This window comes from Silene latifolia, chromosome 7 (assembly GCF_048544455.1).
Source record: "Silene latifolia isolate original U9 population chromosome 7, ASM4854445v1, whole genome shotgun sequence".
Classification (NCBI taxonomy): Eukaryota; Viridiplantae; Streptophyta; class Magnoliopsida; order Caryophyllales; family Caryophyllaceae; genus Silene; species Silene latifolia.
Genome location: NC_133532.1, coordinates 15,584,041 through 15,597,863, shown reverse-complemented (window position 1 = coordinate 15,597,863; position 13,823 = coordinate 15,584,041). Strand labels below are relative to the sequence as shown.

General features: G+C 42.5%; 1 protein-coding gene and 4 non-coding genes across 5 annotated transcripts; all 5 read right to left on the bottom strand.

Moving 5' to 3' along the window:
* Positions 1-1,409: 1,409 nt before the first annotated feature.
* Positions 1,410-1,605, bottom strand: LOC141593693 (U2 spliceosomal RNA). Its single transcript, XR_012521763.1, has one exon. It is a non-coding gene; the product is annotated as a U2 spliceosomal RNA (small nuclear RNA).
* A 1,516-nt stretch (positions 1,606-3,121) lies between these two features.
* Positions 3,122-3,315, bottom strand: LOC141593764 (U2 spliceosomal RNA). The gene has a single exon (XR_012521830.1). It is a non-coding gene; the product is annotated as a U2 spliceosomal RNA (small nuclear RNA).
* Positions 3,316-4,843: 1,528 nt separating this feature from the next.
* LOC141593812 (U2 spliceosomal RNA) lies at positions 4,844-5,036 on the bottom strand. The gene has a single exon (XR_012521873.1). It is a non-coding gene; the product is annotated as a U2 spliceosomal RNA (small nuclear RNA).
* Positions 5,037-6,506: 1,470 nt separating this feature from the next.
* LOC141593752 (U2 spliceosomal RNA) lies at positions 6,507-6,698 on the bottom strand. Its single transcript, XR_012521819.1, has one exon. It is a non-coding gene; the product is annotated as a U2 spliceosomal RNA (small nuclear RNA).
* Positions 6,699-10,415: 3,717 nt separating this feature from the next.
* On the bottom strand, positions 10,416-13,481 carry LOC141591838 (heterogeneous nuclear ribonucleoprotein 1-like). Its single transcript, XM_074412321.1, has 2 exons — positions 13,108-13,481; positions 10,416-11,682 (listed from the first exon to the last, which is right to left on the bottom strand). Exons 1-2 carry the CDS (start codon positions 13,327-13,329, stop codon positions 10,714-10,716), a joined length of 1,191 nt encoding a protein of 396 aa, XP_074268422.1. The 5' UTR covers positions 13,330-13,481; the 3' UTR covers positions 10,416-10,713.
* Between the last annotated feature and the right edge of the window lie 342 nt (positions 13,482-13,823).

Here is a 13,823-nt window from a genome sequence, read left to right as displayed (position 1 = left end):
TATACGGAACCGGCGATCTTGCTCGACGTTGGATATGGTTTGTGAGATCAATATTTTCTATTGGTATAATAATGTAGACTATTAACATTAGCCGCATTATTCTACTACCACCGCCAGGGGACGTAGCTCAAAAACCATGAAGAGCTAACAAGTAATAGGCTTACTATACGGAATAGGCAAAGCACGTTGCGACGGCGAAACCCATAGAAAAATTCGGGCTTTTCGAGACCAACTTACGAAAATTATTGTGTAAATAAATAAATAAACATCTTCGCACGCCTGGCCATAATTTTTTGAAGAGTAGAATTGACGGTCTTTCACCCATATTAACTCCTCCCTACAAAATGGCTACCCTTTCCCGGGTTGTAGCTATTCCTTTTAGATTCAAATCGTTCGTTTTCAAAAGTGCGCTATACGGAACGGGCTCGTTTACCCGATTTTCTGTATTTCCTTTTTTTTTTTTTCGGATTTATTTTTCAAATGTGCGAGACTGCCGTCGGCTCGGTATTATGAATAACGAGCTCTTTTTTACTTAGCAGCGAAAAAGGCGGTGGTTCTCGTAAACATCCATCGCGGGTGGCTTCGCTTAGCTTGTTCGGTTAGTAGCTTCTCTTTTAGTTTGTTTTTTCCCCCGTCGTGAGGGACCGTCAAAGAGCGTCGTCGGGCCTCTCAGGGGGTCGGGGGTTTGAAAAAGAAAAGAAAAAGGTGGTGGTTCATTGGAGATCTCAGCTGAACAGGTACTAATGGGCCCGGGCAGCACCGGCTCCTTATCCTTCCACTGACGAGAGCGGGAGGTGCTCGTTGCTCTGTGAAACCAGCCTCACGCGGTCCCCTCCCCTCTAGGGCCCCGTCGACTCGGCCCTTCGGCCGTGCCGAGGGCACCGACTCCCAACTTGGAGAGGGCGAGCCAGCATACAGCTGACCCAAAGACCCGACCCAAGCAATGAGTCCATGTTCCGTCACCTCGAGCCCCCACTCGGGTTACAAGCTCATGTTATTCTCGAGCTCGGCAATAATCAAGTGTCAAGCAGGGGCTTATTAACGGTTAAACCTATCCATGTTTTCTCGATGTGGGATTTACTTAGCCCCGTTATACTTTTTTTATTCCTTAAGTAATCTGCATGCCCGTTACGTAAACCTTTCTTCCCCGCGGGGGATACGTCATGGAAAATACCCGAATATCATGGGAACCTTCAACATTTCACGGTACCTACGTATGGAAAAATCTCGTAATATACATATTTGATTAATTTTGCACGCGGTCGACCGACCAAGGAAGAAAATAAGGAAAGTCACATATACATTTGGATATATTATTCTATTCTAGCCGAGGTGAAAAAAGTGAGACCAAACTGAACGAGACATGGAGGGGTGGTGAAAAACGCGAAACCAAAGTGGACTAGATATGGAGGGGGTACGCCTGGCCCGTCTTTGTAGTGCAACGCAGGGAGACGCTCGAAAGCCCCAATAGCAAGCTACTGTGGTGGACTTTCCCCCTTAAAAAATTAATTTAATATCGTGTGAGCCATTGGCCCACATATCAGATATTAAACTGATAAGAACAGATACTACACTTGATCTTAGCCAAAAGGCCGAGAAAGGTATGCCTTATTCCTATGCACTTATGGCTTTTTATATCTGACGATTCAGCTCCCTCTTGTTTCACGGCCGATGTGGGACATTTCTCTTTGTTATTATATATGACAAGGCGGGGAGTTTCTTGTATACGGAACCGTGATCTTGCTCGACGTTGGATATGGTTTGTGAGATCAATATTTTCTATTGGTATAATAATGTAGACTATTAACATTAGCCGCATTATTCTACTACCACCGCCAGGGGACGTAGCTCAAAAACCATGAAGAGCTAACAAGTAATAGGCTTACTATATGGAATAGGCAAAGACGTTGCGACGGCGAAACCCATAGAAAAATTCGGGCTTTTCGAGACCAACTTACGAAAATTATTGTGTAAATAAATAAATAAACATCTTCGCACGCCTGGCCATAATTTTTTGAAGAGTAGAATTGACGGTCTTTCACCCATATTAACTCCTCCCTACAAAATGGCTACCCTTTCCCGGGTTGTAGCTATTCCTTTTAGATTCAAATCGTTCGTTTTCAAAAGTGCGCTATACGGAACGGCTCGTTTACCCGATTTTCTATTTTTTTTTTTTTTTTTTTTGGATTTATTTTTCAAATGTGCGAGATCGCCGTCGGCTCTGTATTATGAATAACGAGCTCTTTTTTACTTAGCAAAAAAAAGGCGGTGGTTCTCGTAAACATCCATCATGGGGTGGCTTCGCTTAGCTTGTTCGGTTAGTAGCTTCTCTTTTAGTTTGTTTTTTCCCCGTCGTGAGGGACCGTCAAAGAGCGTCGTCGGGCCTCTCGAGGGCCGGGGTTTGAAAAAGAAAAGAAAAAGGTGGTGGTTCATTGAGATCTCACCGAACAGTACTAATGGGCCCGGCAAAGACCGGCTCGTTATCCTTCCACCGACGAGAGCGGGAGGTGCTCGTTGCTCGTGAAACCACCTCACGCGGTCCCCTCCACTCTAGGGCCCCGTCGACTCGGCCCTTCGGCCGTGCCGAGGGCACCGACTCCCAACTTGGAGAGGCGAGCCAAAGATACAACCGTGACCCAAAGACCCGACCCAAGCAAATGAGTCCATGTTCCGTCACCTCGGAGCCCCCACTCGGGTTACAAGCTCATGTTCATCGAGCTCGGCAATAATCAAGTGTCAAGCAGGGGCTTATTAACGGTTAAACCTATCCATGTTTTCTCGATGTGGGATTTATTTAGCCCCGTTATACTTTTTTTATTCCTTAAGTAATCTGCATGCCCGTTACGTAAACCTTTCTTCCCCGCGGGGGATACGTCATGGAAAATACCCGAATATCATGGGAACCTTCAACATTTCACGGTACCTACGTATGGAAAATACTCGTAATATACATATTTGATTAATTTTGCACGCGGTCGACCGACCAAGGAAGAAAATAAGGAAAGTCACATATACATTTGGATATATTATTCTATTCTAGCCGAGGTGAAAAAAGTGAGACCAAACTGAACGAGACATGGAGGGGTGGTGAAAAACGCGAAACCAAAGTGGACTAGATATGGAGGGGTACGCCCGGCCCGTCTTTGTAGTGCAACGCACGGAGACGCTCGAAAGCCCCAATAGCAAGCTACCGTGGTGGACTTTCCCCTTAAAAATTAATTTAATATCGTGTGAGCCATTGGCCCACATATCAGATATTAAACTGATAAGAACAGATACTACACTTGATCTTAGCCAAAAGGCCGAGAAAGGTATGCCTTATTCTTATGCACTTATGGCTTTTTATATCTGACGATTCAGCTCCCTCTTGTTTCACGGCCGATGTGGGACATTTCTCTTTGTTATTATATATGACAAGGCAGGGAGTTTCTTGTATACGGAACCGGCGATCTTGCTCGACGTTGGATATGGTTTGTGAGATCAATATTTTCTATTGGTATAATAATGTAGACTATTAACATTAGCCGCATTATTCTACTACCACCGCTTGAGGGACGTAGCTCAAAAACCATGAAGAGCTAACAAGTAATAGGCTTACTATACGGAATAGGCAAAAGACGTTGCGGCGGCGAAACCCATAGAAAAATTCGGGCTTTTCGAGACCAACTTACGAAAATTATTGTGTAAATAAATAAATAAACATCTTCGCACGCCTGGCCATAATTTTTTGAAGAGTAGAATTGACGGTCTTTCACCCATATTAACTCCTCCCTACAAAATGGCTACCCTTTCCCGGGTTGTAGCTATTCCTTTTAGATTCAAATCGTTCGTTTTCAAAAGTGCGCTATACGAACAGGCTCGTTTACCCGATTTTACTCGTATTTCCTTTTTTTTTTTTTTTTGTTTATTTTTCAAATGTGCGAGACTGCCGTCGGCTCGGTATTATGAATAACGAGCTCTTTTTTACTTAGCAGCGAAAAAGGCGGTGGTTCTCGTAAACATCCACTGCGGGGTGGCTTCGCTTAGCTTGTTCGGTTAGTAGCTTCTCTTTTAGTTTGTTTTTTCCCCCGTCGTGAGGGACCGTCAAAGAGCGTCGTCGGGCCTCTCAGGGGGTCGGGGGTTTGAAAAAGAAAAGAAAAAGGTGGTGGTTCATTGGAGATCTCAGCTGAACAGGTACTAATGGGCCCGGGCAGCACCGGCTCGTTATCCTTCCACTGACGAGAGCGGGAGGTGCTCGTTGCTCTGTGAAACCAGCCTCACGCGGTCCCCTCCCCTCTAGGGCCCCGTCGACTCGGCCCTTCGGCCGTGCCGAGGGCACCGACTCCCAACTTGGAGAGGGCGAGCCAAAGATCTGGTGACCCAAAGACCCGACCCAAGCAGCGGAGTCCATGTTCCGTCACCTCGGAGCCCCCACTCGGGTTACAAGCTCATGTTACTGAGCTCGGCAATAATCAAGTGTCAAGCAGGGGCTTATTAACGGTTAAACCTATCCATGTTTTCTCGATGTGGGATTTATTTAGCCCCGTTATACTTTTTTTATTCCTTAAGTAATCTGCATGCCCGTTACGTAAACCTTTCTTCCCCGCGGGGGATACGTCATGGAAAATACCCGAATATCATGGGAACCTTCAACATTTCACGGTACCTACGTATGGAAAAATCTCGTAATATACATATTTGATTAATTTTGCACGCGGTCGACCGAACAAGGAAGAAAATAAGGAAAGTCACATATACATTTGGATATATTATTCTATTCTAGCCGAGGTGAAAAAAGTGAGACCAAACTGAACGAGACATGGAGGGGTGGTGAAAAACGCGAAACCAAAGTGGACTAGATATGGAGGGGTACGCCCGGCCCGTCTTTGTAGTGCAACGCAGGGAGACGCTCGAAAGCCCCAATAGCAAGCTACTGTGGTGGACTTTCCCCTTAAAAATTAATTTAATATCGTGTGAGCCATTGGCCCACATATCGATATTAAACCGATAAGAACAGATACTACACTTGATCTTAGCCAAAAGGCCGAGAAAGGTATGCCTTATTCCTATGCACTTATGGCTTTTTATATCCGACGATTCACTCCCTCTTGTTTCACGGCCGATGTGGGACATTTCTCTTTGTTATTATATATGACAAGGCAGGGAGTTTCTTGTATACGGAACCGGCGATCTTGCTCGACGTTGGATATGGTTTGTGAGATCAATATTTTCTATTGGTATAATAATGTAGACTATTAACATTAGCCGCATTATTCTACTACCACCGCCAGGGGACGTAGCTCAAAAACCATGAAGAGCTAACAAGTAATAGGCTTACTATACGGAATAGGCAAAGACGTTGCGACGGCGAGACCCATAGAAAAATTCGGGCTTTTCGAGACCAACTTACGAAAATTATTGTGTAAATAAATAAATAAACATCTTCGCACGCCTGGCCATAATTTTTTGAAGAGTAGAATTGACGGTCTTTCACCCATATTAACTCCTCCCTACAAAATGGCTACCCTTTCCCGGGTTGTAGCTATTCCTTTTAGATTCAAATCGTTCGTTTTCAAAAGTGCGATATACGGAACGGGCTCGTTTACCCGATTTTCTGTATTTCCTTTTTTTTTTTCGGATTTATTTTTCAAATGTGCGAGACTGCCGTCGGCTCGGTATTATGAATAACGAGCTCTTTTTTACTTAGCAGCGAAAAAGGCGGTGGTTAGTAGCTTCTCTTTTAGTTTGTTTTTTCCCCCGTCGTGAGGGACCGTCAAAGAGCGTCGTCGGGCCTCTCAGGGGGTCGGGGGTTTGAAAAAGAAAAAGGTGGTGGTTCATTGGAGATCTCAGCTGAACAGGTACTATTGGGCCCGGGCAGCACTGGCTCGTTATCCTTCCACTGACGAGAGCGGGAGGTGCTCGTTGCTCTGTGAAACCAGCCTCACGCGGTCCCCTCCACTCTAGGGCCCCGTCGACTCGGCCCTTCGGCCGTGCCGAGGGCACCGACTCCCAACTTGGAGAGGCGAGCCAGCATACAGCTGACCCAAAGACCCGACCCAAGCAGCGGAGTCCATGTTCCGTCACCTCGGAGCCCCCACTCGGGTTACAAGCTCATGTTACTGAGCTCGGCAATAATCAAGTGTCAAGCAGGGGCTTATTAACGGTTAAACCTATCCATGTTTTCTCAATGTGGGATTTATTTAGCCCCGTTATACTTTTTTTATTTCTTAAGTAATCTACATGCCCGTTACGTAAACCTTTCTTCCCCGCGGGGGATACGTCATGGAAAATACCCGAATATCATGGGAACCTTCAACATTTCACGGTACCTACGTATGGAAAAATCTCGTAATATACATATTTGATTAATTTTGCACGCGGTCGACCGACCAAGGAAGAAAATAAAGAAAGTCACATATACATTTGGATATATTATTCTATTCTAGCCGAGGTGAAAAAAGTGAGACCAAACTGAACGAGACATGGAGGGGTGGTGAAAAACGCGAAACCAAAGTGGACTAGATATGGAGGGGTACGCCTGGCGTCTTTGTAGTGCAACGCACGGAGACGCTCGAAAGCCCCAATAGCAAGCTACCGTGGTGGACTTTCCCCTTAAAAATTAATTTAATATCGTGTGAGCCATAGGCCCACATATCAGATATTAAACTGATAAGAACAGATACTACACTTGATCTTAGCCAAAAGGCCGAGAAAGGTATGCCTTATTCCTATGCACTTATGGCTTTTTATATCTGACGATTCAGCTCCCTCTTGTTTCACGGCCGATGTGGGACATTTCTCTTTGTTATTATATATGACAAGGCAGGGAGTTTATTGTATACGGAACCGGCGATCTTGCTCGACGTTGGATATGGTTTGTGAGATCAATATTTTTTATTGGTATAATAATGTAGACTATTAACATTAGCCGCATTATTCTACTACCACCGCCAGGGGACGTAGCTCAAAAACCATGAAGAGCTAACAAGTAATAGGCTTACTATACGGAATAGGCAACACGTTGCGACGACGAAACCCATAGAAAAATTCGGGCTTTTCGAGACCAACTTACGAAAATTATTGTGTAAATAAATAAATAAACATCTTCGCACGCCTGGCCATAATTTTTTGAAGAGTAGAATTGACGGTCTTTCACCCATATTAACTCCTCCCTACAAAATGGCTACCCTTTCCCGGGTTGTAGCTATTCCTTTTAGATTCAAATCGTTCGTTTTCAAAAGTGCGCAATACGGAACGGGCTCGTTTACCCGATTTTCTGTATTTCCTTTTTTTTTCGGATTTATTTTTCAAATGTGCGAGACTGCCGTCGGCTCGGTATTATGAATAACGAGCTCTTTTTTACTTAGCAGCGAAAAAGGCGGTGGTTCTCGTAAACATCCATCAAGGGGTGGCTTCGCTTAGCTTGTTCGGTTAGTAGCTTCTCTTTTAGTTTGTTTTTTCCCCGTCGTGAGGGACCGTCAAAGAGCGTCGTCGGGCCTCTCAGGGGGTCGGGGGTTTGAAAAAAAAAAAGAAAAAGGTGGTGGTTCATTGGAGATCTCAGCTGAACAGGTACTAATGGGCCCGGGCAGCACCGGCTCGTTATCCTTCCACTGACGAGAGCGGGAGGTGCTCGTTGCTCTGTGAAACCAGCCTCGCGCGGTCCCCTCCACTCTAGGGCCCCGTCGACTCGGCCCTTCGGCCGTGCCGAGGGCACCGACTCCCAACTTGGAGAGGGCGAGCCAGCATACAGCTGACCCAAAGACCCGACCCAAGCAGCGGAGTCCATGTTCCGTCACCTCGGAGCCCCCACTCGGGTTACAAGCTCATGTTACTGAGCTCGGCAATAATCAAGTGTCAAGCAGGGGCTTATTAACGGTTAAACCTATCCATGTTTTCTCGACGTAGGATTTATTTAGCCCCGTTATACTTTTTTTATTCATTAGTCCGTGGTGGTGAAGTATTGTAGGATTTATTTTGCCTCCTACTTTTCAATTTCATAAAAGACACCTGTTTCTCGACTATAATAATAGTTGAAATGTTTAACCAATTCCAACCAATACTATAAGTTACCCAAACTTGATAAACTTGATTACAACAAATACCCATGATTATAAATTCAATCGCGAGTATGGAACTCCTCCCTCCGTTCCATTAACCTGTTTACCATTTTTTTTTAATGAACTTTAATCAAAGGTGATAATCAAAACAGGTGATGTTTTTTTTATGAGGGGTACGCTCCAAAGTAACTTCCTTTATTTTCGCCCAAGTTACAGTATTTAGTAAATGAGCAACTCACCGACTTTGTTTCTGGCTCGAAAAATGTCATCTTAAAAAAAACATCAGTTTCACTAGCACTGCATTTTATTTCGGAGAAAAGGGATTACACAATACACATCGGATATAATACCTCATATCCTTCTGTTGTGAAATAAAGGAAAGAGAGAATTAGAGAGAATTGTAGAGAGGAGTCAGAGCGAAAGTAAGGGAGACAAAACTATATTCTTATTCCATTATGAGGGGTATATATACACATACAATGAGAAGAGTTTCCATAAGATAATATATTCTAGAAATATTCTAAGATATGGACATCCATATAATAATATTTCATAACACCTTCTAGTTTTTGAGTTTATATGTATTTTTTTTTTTAGCATTTAAAATTTATAAGTTTTATAATAATTTTTTGATAGCAAAACTCAAAATTAATTGAATTTATAAGTATAATTTTTGAGCAATGTTGTATTTTTTTCACTTAATGTTTGAATGAATGAGCTCAAAAATTTTATACTAAAAACTTTTATTTTTTTAAATAAAACTCGAAAAATTAATCATAAATTTCAGAAAGTACAAAATCAGATTTACTAACTCTGATGTATAATCTATATATACTGTTCTATTTCGTGTAATTTATTCTATTTTTTTGCCGAAAACTTGCACCATTTTGCTAATTTATACCTATAATTTTAATTTTTCTCGAACCTATCTAAAAGTTGCTCCCATCGTCCCAACCCTGATTTTTGTCATCCATCTTTAGTATCATCCCAATTTTATGATCCTTTTATAGAGACGTTGATCATTAGTATAGTTTGCCAAAATTAAACCCAAAGGTTAAGACTTAACACAATTTTTGCTTTCTTGCGGAGTACATTTAAGGAAGTGTTTTACTATAAAATAAAAATAAGGTAGCAGCTCTTCATAAAATGGCCTAAACCGTAGGTACTCCTTAACAACAACAAAAGGAAACTAATTGTATTTTTTTAGCCTTAAAACACGAAAAACCCTCAATAGAAGGACTATTCTTAAGATTTGTGACTATGTTAAAAGGAAAAACCAGATGTTTGAAGCCCATGAAGCATATTTAGAGTCGCACATTCGTAACTCATGTTTCACGCAGACCCATCCTCAGCGGCCAGCGCGCTTAAGAGGAGCATACAGAGCACTATGAAAAAAAGAGGTCAACCGAGTTGCCACCCTTTCAGGCAAACATCCCCAAGAACAAAAATAGTTCTTGGTACAGCATCGCTTAGCATCTGCATTGCCGGGGATTAATGAATCTGCTGAGAGAGCATGCACAGCAACAGCAAGGGTTACACAAAAAATAACCTATTAAAAATTCTATATAATCCTACCATTCATCCCCTTCTAAACTGCCAACTGCGAGCGTATGACAGGTCAAAGGACGATTCTAGAGATCGCTCACAGTCCCAAAACAGTTTGCTTAAAAAACATTTAAACCTCACTAATAATTGTATCCCTATCTGAACGCTACAAAAACAGAGCTGGGAGAAAAGAAACTAGACGGTACATCTAATCTTCATGTGGGCAAATGTACACATACCATAGGATCAGAGGTCGAAAACTCCAATACCATTTTGACTACCATTCATTCCACTGGCCCCCCGAAAGGCGCCTGATCAAATAATCCCGTTTGGACTACCATTCAATCCCAGGTGCCAACATATATGCCTTCATTTCCCTTCATTCCTGTACATCATCAGGAAATTCATGGCGGAAGAATAATTATGGCTTCATGAAAAGGGCTAATTACTAGTTACTACCGAGTACTATGGCTACAGCTACCCGCTACTGATTACATACTCACAATCTAAGGCAACCACTACTTTACACCTATAAACAGAGCACATCTACTCATCTGCCTCGATCACAGCCAAGAATAACATGCCAAAGGTCCACTAATATATGTGGGACGGAAGGCAGATAAAATCAGTCCGATCAACCCTGAAATTTCATATCTCCCTCCATTTATTACTTCCACTACCAAGTACCAACCGCGGTCACAATATTTAATAAAAAGAATAAACACGGCTAAAGAGCGAGGAGAAAGAGTAAGTCCACTTACGTGACAGATATCAAAGCAAAAAAAAAACTGAAAGATACTAAAGAAACATAGGGAGTATAACAAGGCAAGCAGAAACCAGAAATAACATCACGCTACAAAAACCGAAAGTAAATTATCCCCATCACATAACAAATACCCAAAGCAGTTACTAAGTAAATGGCACAACTCGAAGCTACTATAAGCCGAGTACTATCTGAAGAAATACTGTATACTGCTACTTGGAAGAAAAGCACACCAATTGAAAAAGAAAGAAAAAAAAAAAGAGAGAAGAATGAAAGTACTGGGAAGCAAGCGAGAAAAAAGGCGGGGTCCTTAAATATCTCTAAATATCCTCTGCAAACATAAACCCGAATTTGACACCCTTCGGGTTATTATTGTTGTCCCTGCCATGATTGAGCGTCATAACCACCATAACCTGCATTTCTGTTATTTTCGCCATAACCACTTCCCATGTAGCCACTTCCAGCTGCTGACTGATCTCCACCGTCACCATTGCCAGTGGGCCCACTTCCTCCACGACCACCAACAGACCCATATCCACTAGCTCCATAACCACCGCCGTATGCTTGGTTGCCATACCCAGGACCCCCGGCAGGTGTCTGACCTGTTTGTGCAGAAGCACCACTTCCATACCCTGCAGTGGGGCCGTAACCCGCCCCATACCCAGAAGACCCATAACCAGCAGCTTGGTTGCTCCAGGCAGCTTTCATAGCACTCGCGGCTCCAGCTCCGTAACCTCCAGCTTGAGCTGCAAAAGCACCTGCAGCACCTCCATAACCACCACCATAACCCCCATAACCGCCATAACCACCTGTTGGGCCACCATAGGCCCCGCCATACCCTGCGGCATTATAGCCTGGGTATGACGAAAAGCTCGCACTTTGAGGCTGCATGTATCTATTTCCATCCATACGATTATCATATGACCCTGAATTGCCTCTTGAAGAGCCATAGTTCTGATAACCTCCACCACGGTTGCCGCTACCTGAATTTGCATCCTTTGGGAGAGCCCGTTTAACTTCTACATCCTTTCCATTCAGATCATGAAAATTCTTCTGCAATACCCTGTCAACTGCATCCTCAGTATCGAAAGATATGAACCCAAAACCACGCGGACGTTGAGTTGACTGATCATACATTATGACAGCATCAGTCACCTGCCCAAAATTCTCAAAATATTGACGGAACTCTTCGTCTGTTAGAGTGGGGGGTAATCCTCCAACAAAAATCTTTTTCGTCCTAATATTACCACCACCACCAGAGGTTCCCCTTGCACCCTGAGATGAGTCCTGTCTGAAGGCACTTTGATCTTCCCTAGAAAGAGCCCTTTTAGCTTCCACCTAAAATATGTAAGCACAATACACTTTATTATAATAAAGTTCATCAAGATAAAGAAACAAAAAAGACGATTAAAAAGCATATCACCAAAGGAGGAGTGATTAATTTGATGTATCTAAGAACAACAGATGCAACGACAACCACCTACCCATATAGGCCTATACCAAATCCAGCGTCAAATAATGTACATCAAATCGAGTGTCCTACTAAGCAAGTTTTGTTGCGCAAACCTCACCACCCTTCATCTCAACTCTTGACTCCGTCAATTCACTAGTGAAGAATTACCGTAAGCACACAGACACACAAAGTAATATACCCTAAACAGTGAACAGTGTTCTAGACTCCCTCACCTCAAGGAATTAAACCTTATTGTATCAATATAATGACAGTTTGAAAATATAAAATCCTAAAATATGATACCAGAGTTGCTTGATTTGATCTATGTGACTATGTCACACTCAACCCAGGAAAAACCCCTCAAATGACCACAAAAACTCAAGTTGACTCACCCTACACCTTCGTCACTGCAAGAAAAAATAATTGGAACTAATAGAGTCTATCTCATACTATTACGGATATCAATTGCAGAGTTTCCTCAATACAGTATTACAGTGTATTCACATAAGCAGATTAAACACTTTCAGCTAGCATCCGCATCCAGCTTCCTCCACTACAACACATCATGATGTCAATAATTGAAACATATACATTTCCACACAGAATCCCTAATTCAGTCTAACATTTACAGCATTGTGCCAAGACAGTGAGACACGCAATCAAATTCCCTCAACACCTCAAAAGTAACAACAGATCACTCACAAAAATTCCCAAATATATGTTTCTTCATTATAAAATAATCATGCCCCTACTCTCATACTGCCATACACCCATCTACAGGTTCAAATATAAGAAAAAAAAAAAAAAAAAAAATTAATGACACGGTCGTAGGCAGTGGTGGTGCGAAAGAGACTAGCAAGCTTAGTAAACTTTTGATTTACTTTCAGTGTAGCTCAATTGCTCTACTTTACTGACGCGGGCCCTAAAATATTCAGTCTATGTTTACTTCTCCCTAACTTAAAATCCTGGCTCCGCATCTAGCCGTTGAATCGACTCGTAGAGATTTAGAGGGTTATTAATAAGGTTATCCTCCGAAATTAAACAAGGTTTAACTAATCATTCAATCAATAATACAAACCCTTATTTGCACGAATTAATTATTAAAGAGTTGCCGGAAAACACATCACTAATTCGTTCCTCTTAACAATCCAACCTATTTTAATTCGCCCCTCTAACTTCAAATCCTGTTTCCACCACATCGTCGCCTCGACTCGTAATTATTCAATCCAACAAAGAGGAATAATACAAACCGACAAATCCAAATAAAATAACCTAAATAAATAAATAAATAATTAAAGTGGATGAATTACCATTCTACCATCAATGGTATGCTTATCCTGAAGAAGAGAATCAATGGAAGAAGGATTAGAAAAGTGAACAAAAGCAAAGCCACGAGGACGGCCGGTGGTTTTGTCACGCATGACGACAGCGTTGGTGACGTCACCGTACTTAGAGAAGTGATCTCTCAAAGTATCTTCGGTAGTTTCCCAAGTAATCCCTCCCACGAACAGTTTTCCTTCTTCTGCTTCCATTGTTTTTTAATTTTTGAGTTTTTTCGATTTGGGAATTTTCCTGGAGGAAGGAAGGAAGACGGAAATTAGGGTTTTAGAGAGGATGATTTGGGGGTGTAAGTGTGTAACTTGTAAGAGGGGGGACAAATATCGGGGTTCTTGTGCTTTTGTCTGAAAATTTGTGCTTCGTGACTTGATGTGGCTTTATACGGCGTCGTTTTTACCAGCAACTTTTTTCTTTGGGTGTAAACGGGCGGGCCAAGAGGTGCAAGCCCATTGTAATGTACCCAATTTGAATTATCCGACCCATAACTAAATTGAGGACTCGAATCTTAACAGATACTCAAATTGACTTGACCTTGTTCAACCCGACTCGAAAATTTATTTTCGCATATTGATTATTACTTTCAAATAATTTGACAACACACCACCCGAAAATGACTTGCACCTGAAATGACCCCACCTGACCCAGCCCGAATTCTTACAAACCTAAATCCAAACTGAGTCGGCCCAAA